This window comes from Armigeres subalbatus, chromosome 3 (genome assembly GCF_024139115.2).
Source record: "Armigeres subalbatus isolate Guangzhou_Male chromosome 3, GZ_Asu_2, whole genome shotgun sequence".
NCBI classification, from domain to species: domain Eukaryota; kingdom Metazoa; phylum Arthropoda; class Insecta; order Diptera; family Culicidae; genus Armigeres; species Armigeres subalbatus.
Window position 1 is genome coordinate 88,873,080 of NC_085141.1, and position 12,607 is coordinate 88,885,686.

At 37.3% G+C, this 12,607-nt stretch overlaps 1 protein-coding gene across 3 annotated transcripts in view; it reads right to left on the reverse strand.

Moving 5' to 3' along the window:
• Positions 1 to 2,683: 2,683 nt before the first annotated feature.
• The window catches only part of LOC134225195 (uncharacterized), a 39,249-nt gene continuing 29,325 nt past the window's right edge, over positions 2,684 to 12,607 (reverse strand). For all 3 annotated transcript variants that reach the window (XM_062705064.1, XM_062705066.1, XM_062705065.1), the window contains 3 exons: positions 4,947 to 5,233; positions 3,837 to 3,964; positions 2,684 to 3,777 (listed from right to left, as the gene is read on the reverse strand). In XM_062705064.1, the coding sequence (XP_062561048.1) occupies positions 3,511 to 3,777; positions 3,837 to 3,964; positions 4,947 to 5,233 (682 nt within the window). In that variant the 3' untranslated portion in view covers positions 2,684 to 3,510. The remainder of the gene's footprint in view (positions 3,778 to 3,836; positions 3,965 to 4,946; positions 5,234 to 12,607) is intronic.

A 12,607-nucleotide genomic window follows, 5' to 3' on the forward strand; every position in this document is an offset into this window, starting at 1 on the left:
CTTTTCTGAAGGTACCCATCATTCCTGAGGTATGACGAACTTATAGCGCTTAAATGTGCCTACAACTTTGACTAACAAGACATTGCTGTAAATATGTAATCGGAGGCGTGGGAGGCAAAATGTCATTCGAATGACATTATGTCAAATGACACGTGACATTTTGGAGAGTTTTCACTATCCAGCCTCATATGTTATATTTAGAGCAATGTACCCTTGGACAAAAATATAGCCCTACTCAAGCGTTATGAGTACATCTTAAATTATGGAATAAATTTGGCTTCTGAAGAAAGTTATGAACGAATTTGTCAAATGACATGCAGAAGACATTTTACAAGCCTGATCACAAGCCATGGATAGGGGAGAACAGTTCAAAATGCACCCCTTAAGCTTTTTCGATGTTTTCACCAATATAAACAAGAATACCGAACCATTTCAACGTGTAGGAGCAAAATTCACAAAACCAGCTACATTTCACAATGATCTCCTTTTCAAAACAACAAAGTTTTCATGACTTTCTAACGCATACAAAAAAATGTTTAAAAAATTGTTCTGGAGCAATACGCCTGAATGGTGGAGTAAAATGACTCAAATGCATGTAAAATAATGGTGAACGCATGGTTGTTTTTTTTCCTAATGGATTGAAGGACAATCTTACGGGTGAGGTGGAATCGTTAAATTTGAGTGAATATGAGAGGATGTCGCTCATTTTTTTTCCATTGCAATTCAATAATGAATAACTAATAAGGTACCCCGGGGCAAGTGAAAATACGGGGTAAGTGGGTACTATGACTGACTACCGGAAAAATCTATTACTTTTATTCAATGGATTTTCAAGTAAATAGTCGTTTCTAAATTTATCATTGATGTTGAAAGTAAATATTTTGAGCAATTAATTAATTGTATAACATCGAAAACGATTTGAAATTTTTAATTAAGTTTAATTTAAAACTTTTAACATAACCCCTTAAGGACGGAGATTTACTTCAATCGCTTCGCTAGAGTCAGACTCAGAACACATTGGCATTCTGTAGCACCAGATGACAAATAACAGTTATCAGCAATGCGTTTCGTACATAAAACATGCTAAAACATACACTTTTACTACTAAAATAAGTATTTTAAAAGAATGTAGACAGATTGCCTATTATGGCCACCCACAGGACCATAATACGCAACATAGAGTTTGTTTACAAACGTATTATGGTCCCCCCATTTGATTTACATGTTCCATTTCTGCATATTCCTGTTGCCTATTATGGACCCCCCTTGTGTGCTAGTAATGGACCCTCTAACGTACTTACTTTTACATATTAGTTTATATAACTTAATTTTAGTATCCCAAGCCAAAACAATTGCATGGAACAACTACCCTGATATGTGAAGCAACTTTATCCAATGCAAAATTTGCAGGAAATCGTTGATTCCAGCGTTAACTTTTGGTTTTTGTTCACGGGGTCCATTATACGCACGGGGTCCATTACTAGCACTCACTCCCTACATGGGGCAAGTGGGACATACTTGAACTACATTTTCGATAAAGCTATTTTAATTGTTTTTAGATGGTTGTCTAGTGAATAATAGCTTCGTCATTCATATATCATATGGATCTGAATAAGATGCAGTTTGATTTCGTTGTTAAAAAGTATTGTACAGTTTAATTTACCAAATGTGTATTTTACATTCTGAAAATGAAGAAGAGCAATGGCTATAACTATGCGATATTCTTCCGTTTACAGTGCAAACAAGTTATTTATTCTACAATAGGTCAACGTGATTTGTCTTGTGTTTTGTTATTTTCAAACTTTACATCAGATTTTCAGATAAATAAATTGCTTATCACATAATTTGTCTATTTTGTTCTTTTATAAATTAAAAACACTGCGCATTGCCTGAATAAAAACTTTTCTTCAGAAGTGTTGATATATGTAATCATTTGTGTTCTACAAAGAGAAATAATTATTCATACGAAAAGTGAATAAAGATTTGCTTATCCTTGTCACCTAAAACATTTGGTACAAAAGCAAGCTAATGGAAAACAAGACAAAAGCCAAATAAACAGAAAATTGTATAAATATCTGCTAACATTATAATCCCTTTCTTGTTGCAAAAATAAAGTCCGACGTGCAACCAATCTCCATCCATGATCTGAAAATACTAATACTCAGAAATAATATGACCAGTATATCTACATTCCTCAAATTAGTTTCGTTCGGCAGTAGAAACAGAATAGGTCCCACTTACCCCGTTTGAAGGGATAAGTGGGTCCTGAAGATAAATTTATTTCTTGCACTACCATTATTTTTGTAATTGAATAAATGGCTTCCAACACCTATACACTTCAACAATGGAAGCATATAATGATGTATCAGTGGTTAATGTTCTGGAATAACCTGTTTTCTAAGTATGTGTTAATAATTTTGTTGAACTAGCGATATTTTAGGTCCCACTTGCCCCTGGGTACCTTATTGAATTTTTATGGTAATATTCGTTCATAAATGTCCTACAGCAGATTATTATTTGAGAGATTTTATGAGTGATACTTTTTTGCCCCGTGGGTGCGTTATGCATTGTTCTCCCCTAGTTTGAAAATGATAAGAACATATAGTCTTCTTCACTAGTGCATTGTTATTCGCGCGATAGCATCGGCAAATATTATTTCTTTCAAAATAACACATCAAACAAATAAGGCTAGAAAATATTTATTGATTCGAATGTTTTCGTTTTTATTTCCTACAATATTAGAAAATCATCTATCTCTTAGCATTAGTCTAACCTACGCATCTAACACGCCTCCCAAACCACACAGGGCAGGGAAACGCACAATAAAACGTTTGACAATAATGTTGAGTCCAATCGCAATTTGATCGTTTTCTGGAATACTCTCCAGATCGTTGCAGATTCATAATTTTGCTTGGATTTCGTAGAAACGCTTACCGCGTCCGCAATATATCCATTTATATAGTTATTATCTTATTCAAGGCAGCAATTGTTGATGTTGTTACACATCGAAACAATGAAAAAAAAAAGAAAATCATAAAACCATTAACTAAAATGGGGAAACTTAAAAGAACTGGTCTTTGTCAGTTGTACGATTCTTAAGTAAGCAATAATAAAGATTTCCTGAATTCGAAAAACTCGAAAACTGTTACACTTACATACATCGTTTCTTCATTTTGGCAACCTGTGGTATAAAATGAAGTTAAGGAATGTTTGATTGTAACTGACAAACAGAAATATGTAAATTAAAATTTCTTACTTATTAACGATGTGTAAACTTAGAGATTCTATATCCTATACTGGACGGATTAGTGTTTTCATTATGTACGAGATAAAACAATCTGATTTTAATGGAGTGTAGTAAAATGTTCGTATTTACAGTATTTCATTTTTTTAAAAGGCATATTTTCCCGATTGTACTGTTTACCATCTGCTTCCTAAACATGCTATGTGCGTATGTCGATTCATTGTTCGTCACGATTGAGCACACCGTACCTCTGCTCGATGAGCGCCCTAAGCCTTCGACTCGCTATCCATCTGGAAACGGGTTTGGGACTCTTTCAGTTGCCTTCGTTTCCGCGTTTGCACGTGCGCTTCGGCGAGGAACAGTGCTGCGGCCACCCCTAATGCCACGGCACCGATGCAGGCCAGGATGAAGGACCACCCGAACCAATTGTTGGCGTGCTCCGGCATCCACTTGTCCTTGTTGCCGAAGATGGCAAACACGATGACGCCGATGCCGCCGGAAATCCCCGACCCCAACGTTAGGTAACCCATGGTCTGGAAAGAAGGGGAAAATGAGTGAGGCGCTCGTATTGAAGTGGCTGCATTGCACCAACCCTAATCAGTTTGAGGAAGAATTTTTGATCCGGTCCGGCGCACAGGAAGAAGAACAGCACCATTATCGTGGCCAGTATGACTCCGATCGTACACAGCGTGTAGAAAAACTGGGTGGCAACCATAAACGCTGCAAATGGAAAAGATGAAAAATGGTACTCGTGAAAAACGCATCCACAAAGCTGAAAAAGCACGTTGATTAAGGTGTCAGATCATAAAATTAGTGAAATAAAAACTGTATTCAAAGCGAGACGAGAAAAGAAAGAACGAAACGATTGTCAGGAACGATGTGGAATTATTTTGTCATAACAGGGGTTTGTTGCTGTTCACTTGCATGTACCTACGTCTGGTAGATTGGTAGCAACCAAAGTAGAGACTTCCGACTGTTGTGACACCCTCTAGTAACTGATTAACATCACTGTTAAAGAGCCCTTTATGTTTTGTGACACGAAGATTGTGTACACGGTATTCACAAAAAAGAGCATAATCTAGGAGCTTGCTACACGTGAATGCAGCGTGGATTATAAATAGGTGACTGTAAATGCATAGTGGTGACAGTGACATACACCAGCACCGTAACCATTTACAATTCGTGACGAAATCGACTTGAATGACTTTCATTCATAAAATAGTAGAGCGCATCAACACCTATAATTTATTTCAGACGGGCTTACAACATATGCACACCTCAAACGTAATATCTGCAGCATTCAATTACATTTTCATCATAAATTATCAAAAAATGAAACTACAATTTACGCTGTTCTGCAACTATGATGTACAATTATTATAGGACACTTATTATGCCTACTGACAGTAAAGCAAATTGCTATAAAAGTCTTTGTTCCTGTTTATACGTTCTAAGGTGCATGTAACGAAAAATGTGTTAAGGTTTTCCTTTTGACAATATTTCACGCAAATAAGAATTCACATATTTAGTAAGAACATACTCAATTGTGAACTATTAGCATGGTTATGTGAGATCTTGCATTCACCTTCATCTTGGTCAATTGATAAATTTATACGGAACCTTGTACGGGGCTCTTATTTTAAAAGTAGCTTGACAAAATAATCTGAACACATTGTCACCATTCCCCAATCCCCATACTCACGTGGTATCAGGAACCCTCGAATCTCATCGTATCCCTTCGTGAACGGATCGTACACCCACCGGCACCCGACGAAGAACCTCCGCTGATAGTCGTCATTTACATCCGGCAGCGAGCGGAAGCAGTGAGTCCACAGGCCCAACCGATCGAGCTTCGCCCCGGTGATCCGGTAGTCACTGACAAGCCAGCTGGGCGTCGCAAAGGCCACCACTACGGTTACCAGGGCTATCACGAACACTCCCACTCCGCAGTTTCCGGCTAACGAGCGGCGCTTCATCATTTGAATCTCACTGCAATGGAAGGGAACGACCGAACGAACGATCGAATAAGTTGAGGGGTTTAGTAAAACAAAACACATGAGTCATTTCTGGAAGAGGGAAACCCTCGCAGTTTCACTACCGCAACAGCCCCTCGTTACACTTAATTAGACACAAATTGGCGGTGGAACTTTTCGCGAAACTTCGTTTATTTGCATTTCACACCATACGCGAGTCGCGAAAAAGGGGGAAGCCGCTGACGTTGCAATTTTGAAAAGGGACTCCATCCAAGCAGAACACAAAAGTTCCCACCACCCAAACACTTTTAAACTGATTTTCCTGTCTTCTAGTAACTTGTTGCGTTTTTTTGTGTCGTTTTTCGCAGTAATAGAGTCCTTGCACGCGAAACGGTTCGCTACCTTTTTTGGAATTTCCACATGGTTTCAGTTTTTGCGATGGATCACTCTGCTTGGTAAACAAATCAAATTGAAACTGATGAGGGTTTATAAAAAGTTTCAACCCTTTATAAAATTTTTAGAACATCGATCAATGTGCCAGGATCGATAAGCAAGTTACCCTTTTGAGCTACACTTAATATGATGTTAACATGTGCATCCAACCGTAACCGCTCCGCGGGTTTAGGTCGTGACCTACGCGTGTTTGAGTCGCATTTTTTGCTACTTCCTTGAAGCACTTGTTGAACATTTCAAAAGCAATAAACATTTTCTGAACCGAGTTTTTGAACAATTTTTATTAGATTCAGTCGTAAATTTCTATGACTGAATGCCGCAAGGCATTATTAGATTGATTCTCGATTGTTCCTGCAACAGGCAAAGGTGACCATGCAGCTAATAGACCTATCATTGTTCCCAACAACCTTAGTCAAATAGGTAAAGTTCACTTTTCGTGAGAAGGTATGTTTGTCACTCGTGCGGTAATTAACGTTGACTTTGCATACCAAATGACTAACGGTTCGCATGGGCCTGACGAGCGCAGAGCGTGGTCCGACCGGTCGGTCGCGGTATCTACAGAACGTTCCATTGTTCCATCCAACGCCAACGGCCGGCCGCTTCGAGCTGCGCGTTGCGTCGCAATGGAAAGGTCATTCGGTTAACCGCATAAAGTTCCACTCGCGTTGGTTACACGATCGCTCACTCGGTCATTATCATAGAAAATAACAACAAACATTCCTAGCTACCGGCATATTGAACACTTCTCTATTTGTGGCTTTGCAGTCATTACCTACATGACACAGTGCATGCAAAGTGACGAGTGTTTCCCACGCTGCATTGATCATAATACGTAATGGCTTAAAAAATATTATGCTTCCAGTTGAAAACCGAAGTGAGCTCTCGAGGAAATAAAATTGAGCCGCAAATGCATTGGGAGTGATGCGTGTGGATCTATACATTGTGCGCCATCATGCGCACTACTCGTGACGCAGCAAACGATTCTCGCAAGAGCTTACTTCGAATTACAACTGCAGGAAAAAAAAATGACTGCGATTCAGGATATAGATGATCATAACCGTTCAAGATCTAGAGTAAAATGACGAATAGTGGACCCACTAGTAGCGAAAATTTGCACTCGTTATTACAGGCAAAGGAAATTTCCAACATATTAAATTCGCATGGTATTTTATAACAAGTGTTGCACGATGCATACATAAAACACTCAAATACACGACGTTATTCATTGTTATCAACATTTTAAGGCTCAATTAAAGCATTCATGAGATTACTGCTCCCTCTTTTATTCCATCTTTCAAGGATTCAAGATTAATATTTTCAAAATTTGGACAACTCATCTGATTCTAAACAGGATATTTTATTTATTTATTTATTTTATTTATTTAATACAACATAATTACATAAATAACCGCCTAATGGTTTTCAGAGTATATGCTCTTATGTACACCTAACTACTATGCACTACTAATTCAAAACGCATCCAATTTTTCTCTTAAAGCAAATAAGATCTCGTTCGCTCCTGCAATTTCTGGGTAAATCGTTCCAAAGTTTTACAGCACGGTGGCGAAAGGATACTTTTAGATCATTTGAGTTACATCTCGGAACGATAAGTGCTGATACTCGTGAGGATCGAACATACTCAAAGAAATTTTTGAGGTATGAAGGAGGGTTATTTATTATTTTATGGACTTGAATATACATTCTACGTTTGAAGTGATTCGTGAGATTGCATCCAAGTAATTGATTTCGATAATTTGATATATGCTCGTATTTTTAAGATTGAAAGCATATCTTGTGACAGCATTAAATACTAAGTTCAATTTGTTTAAATTTTTTGTGGAAACTAGACCAAATAGCGTATCGCCGTAATCAAACAAAGGAACCAAAAGTGATCTAGCCAATTGGATTCTAATATGTTGAGGAGTGCAATGTCTCAGCAAAACTAGGGAGTGCAAAGCATTATAAACTTTGTTGCAGACGGCGTTAACTTGGGCATACCAGTTAAGGTTTGAATCCATCATAAGACCCAAATTTTAACAATATTTGAATAATCAATGAGATCATCACACACTTTAATTAGCGACATGTTAATACATTTCATACGTGCACTGCGAAAAATAATGGTTTGAGTTTTTTCGCATTTAGGATAAGACCGTTGTGATTACACCATATCAAGATATTTTCAATATCGGAATTAATTTTATTAACAATTTCAGAAATGTTTCTAGGTTCTCCAGATATATATAATTGGCAATCGTCTGCATATAAATGAAATTTGCAGTGCGATAGAGATAATGGTAAATCATTGATATACAGTGAAAATAGAAGTGGGCCAAGGATCGATCCTTGGACAGGGATCAGGACAGGACAGGGATCAGCTGAGATTGTTTGTTGTTAAACTCTACATATTGTTTTCGGTTTGACAAATAAGAGAGTATTAAATTTACGGATAAGTGATCTAACATAAAATTATGTTTAAGCTTACTGTGCACAGTAATCGATGATCAATGGAATCAAATGCCTTACTAAAATCCAGAAGAGCCATAATTGTCATGTTCTTCTTGTCCAGAGCTTCTTTAATATCATTCTCAATTTTGATTAGTGCGGTAACCGTGCTGCATGTTTTCCTGTAGCCCGACTGGAATGGGCATAGCAGTTCATTAACGGTGAGATACTCATTCAATTGTTTAGATAGAATTGCTTCAAAAATTTTTGATAGAGCGCAAAGTATAGAAATCGGACGATAATCTTTCTCATTAATAGGGTTTTCAATTTTACCGATAGGAATCACCTTGGCGACTTTCCAGTCGGCGGGAAACACAGTTGTGGAGATATAACAATTGAATATGTCTGTAATATACGGAAGAGTGATAGACAATGATTTTTTCAAAATATTCAATGGGATGCTGTCATTGCCAACAGCATCGCATGAAGCAGCGACGAATTCAGAAAGAACTTCATCGTTCGTTACTCCTCTGAATGAAAAAGTTTGTTGTGAGTCGATATCGCTTTCAATTTGATTGAAAGTAACTGGATTGCAATGCGATACGAAGAAAACGTTCAGACTATCAGCCACAACATCACCTCCACCTACTTGAGTGTTGGTATGTTTCAAACCAAGCCGTCTAATATTTGTCCAGAGTTGCTTTGCGGGAAGGTCAGCACTCAATTGAGAAGTAAAGTATTCTTGTTTTCTTTGTTTAATTTCTCGATTAGTTTGGTTGCGCAGAAGAGTGAAATTTTTCCGTTTATGTGGATTAGATTTATGTCGTTTCCAGCATTCGTATGCGTCTGAGCGATTTTTAAGCAACTTTTCGATGTGTGCATTAAACCAGGGCTTAGTTGGGTCTTTCACAATTTTTTTCTTCAGTGGTGCATGATTATCGAGAATTTTGAAAAATATGTCATTAAAACATCTAAGTTTTTCATCCGCACTAGTGAAATTGTACACATTGTTGAAAGCCTCACAAGTTAGATCCGACAAAAAAGAGTTATAATCAATTTTGTAAAAATCTCGAGTCCAATAAACATTAGAATTCATTTTAAACTGTTTATATTTGTAATCAATGCAAATCATATCATGATCACTGATTCCACCTATCGATGATTGATAGACATTATTCAAGTTATTCGTACAATTTCCAAAAATAAGATCAAGGGTTGAAGATGAGTTTGGTTTATGGCAAGTTGGTTGTGTAGGTACGATCTTGAAAGACAATGCAGTTACATTATCAATCATTTTTACCGTCATTGATGACTCTTTATTCATTAAATTTATGTTAAAGTCACCCATTACTAAAACATTAGGTTCAGTCGAGCAAATTTCTGACAAAATTTTGAAAATTGTCTCCAGCTTAGAAATATTTACATCAGGTGGCTTATAAACAATACCACAAACTAAATTTATTTGTTTTATTTTAATGAAGATATATTCGATTTCACTTTCAGGTTCAGATTTGGAGATAACAAAATGTTTAAGAGTTTTTTTCACGTAAAATGCGACTCCACCGCCTCTAGTTTTTTTTCTTAATTTTCCTATCAGATCTAACGATTGCGTACCCCTCGAGTTCAACTGACTTGTTAGTATTTGAAGGTTTAAGCCAAGTCTCGGTAATTGACAGAACATCTAATCGAGAATTGGCTACGAAAGCACGGTAGTTATCAATATTATTAATAAGACTTCTCGCATTGTGCAATGCAATTTTAATGAAGTTCTTAGAATGCTTTTGAAATAACAATTTCATTTCATTGTAATCAAAATAATGATATTTAGTTTCCAATTCATAAATAGACCCAGAAGCAGAAGATGAAGGAGTAATGTGCGTTGAGAAATTCGTATTGGATGGTGCATTGATATTAGTAGTACTTACTGTGGTAGATATAGTTGAAATTGAATTCTTGATAAAAATGAGTTAATCGATTTCAGTTTTGAATTTGGATCGATTTTGTTGTCGAGCTAGTTTCGAACCAAAATGATGTTAATGATTATGACGATGATGACATAGAAAATGACATAGCAATGAAATGGGAAGAGAAACAAGTGTGAATGTGTATGTGCTGATGTTTTGATGCACGCACTTCGCGAGCGACCCTCCTTAGCCGTGCGGTAGGACGCGCGGCTACAAAGCAAGACCATGCTGAGGGTGGCTGGGTTCGATTCCCGGTGCCGGTCTAGGCAATTTTCGGATTGGAAATTGTCTCGACTTCCCTGGGCATAAAAGTATCATCGTGTTAGCCTCATGATATACGAATGCAAAAATGATAACCTGGCTTAGAAACCTCGCAGTTCATAACTGTGGAAGTGCTTAATGAACACTTAGCTGCGAGGCGGCTCTGTCCCAGTGTGGGGATGTAATGCCAATAAGAAGAAGAAGAAGAACTTCGCGAGCGACTCATCGTTCGATACTGTATTAGTGTTGGTATTCGTTGAACCGGCATTTCGTTGAGGTTCTCTGGATACAGAGTCAAAGAGGTCATTCTGTTGACGAATCTTGACACAGTTGCATGCGTGCAATCTGTTGAAGATTTTTGTGTCCGGTTACGACACTTACTTGTATCATATTTGAACTGGTCGACTGGGAGCATTCAAGTTTTTTGGCTGAAACTCTCGTACCTCGACGCCCTCAGGCCAATAGAAAGGATCGCTGATCAGTGTTACAAGATCTTCAGAGACTGATAATTTAAATGATACAAAGGATAACTCACTAATGTTTTTGTTACGCGGCACTAGCTTTACACATTTGAGCGTTGAATTATCAACATTGATTGTTTCACGTAAATACTCAATAATGTCTTCTTCAGTTTGATCATTTGGACTCGATTTTGGAGAGAACAATTTATTCCAAAACAAATGGTGCTGATGAAAGGACCAGGACAAACGATGAAAGATGTATTTTTCAAGTGCGAAAATCCGGTGAGGAAGTTCCATTACATATATTTTTTTATTTTTATTGAAACTGTATGATTATATACATATAAAATAACCATCAGGGCACCCGATTGAAGCGATTTGGATAGGAAGAGTGGAATCGCCAACTTCCTATTGTTAACATCTCGTGGATAAAGGGCGGGCTCTTCTCCCCATCTATTGGGTCAATCTGGGAAACGAGGGCTAGATTATTATATTGTATGTACGAACTTTCTTCTGGAAGGAGATTCTCTATTCATCCCGTGGATTCGCATAAGCGTCTTTGCTTATGGAACCACCCCACCCATTTTTGGCCCTTCATACAGGAGTCTGATGAAATACAAACAATAGCATGATCATGATCAAATCGTTTGTCAGATATGGCCAGTGCTATCGGCAGGTGCCTTGCTACAATAGATGGTAGTATCATCATCATCATCATCATCAGGGAATCAATAGACCAATGCAAGATCTTGATCTAACCTCACTTATTTGACAGTTCACAGAGCTTGTTTACAAGGTGTTAGAAGAAAAATCGATGAGGAGGAAATTAAAATTCATATTTTTAGTTTAAAATTGCTGCGATCCGAATATTTCAATGATATTCTTTGCATTCAGCATGAAATCAATCGCAAAGGACATCTACATGCGAATAAAATGACGAAACAATTTTATCGGAAGCTTCGCCAGAGGCTAAGTCCCGGTGAAAAAGCTCTGTGAACTGTCAATCTACGTCATCATGCACTGGTCTATATTCGAGCAACGCCTAACAATATACCTTTTGTCGTCAACAGAGTTTGTTACTGACAAACGCACCTCGCAACAAGCCTTTATCAGAGCCCAAACGGCCCAAACACAATATGACAAGAATTATTTGCCTTGAATGCTTTGATATTTCCGAGAATACGATGCTAATTTTGTAATCATAGTTAGATTCTCGAATATTTCTATAAAATCAGAATCTATGATAGCAAAAAAAAAAAACAAATTTGCTGTAGAGATAATGCAAAATAACGGGATGGAAAGTTAGCAACAAAATTGTCTTCTTTTTTTGTTGATGACAAAAAATTCGGATCTTTGTCATTATTATCTCCGACAAAAATAAAACTTTGTCGTTGTTCTCTTTTGTCGCTTGTTTTGCTTGCGCATCGAAGAAAAATTGATTCCCTGATCATCATCAATTAAAGCATTCATGAGATTTTTGAGAACAAAAGCACAAGGCTCATTTAACTATTTTTTGCTCTGTAATCGATTCAATACGGATGGGAAATATTTGACCCAGACTTTCTTTAGCAAAAATGTCCAAAATTAACTGATCCATCCAGGAAAAATATGACACAGGTCAGGTTACGAGCACTAAGATGATCTAGAGCATCCATAATAGAGTTTTCATTTCCCGGCCATTTATGCTGTCCCGGGATTCGGGATGAAAATTCTTATATATCCCGGGAAATTCCGGGATCCCGGGAATTTTCGATGTTTTAAAAACATTTTTTTGTTTTGAAAAAGTTTTTTCGAAGTTTAGGGGTA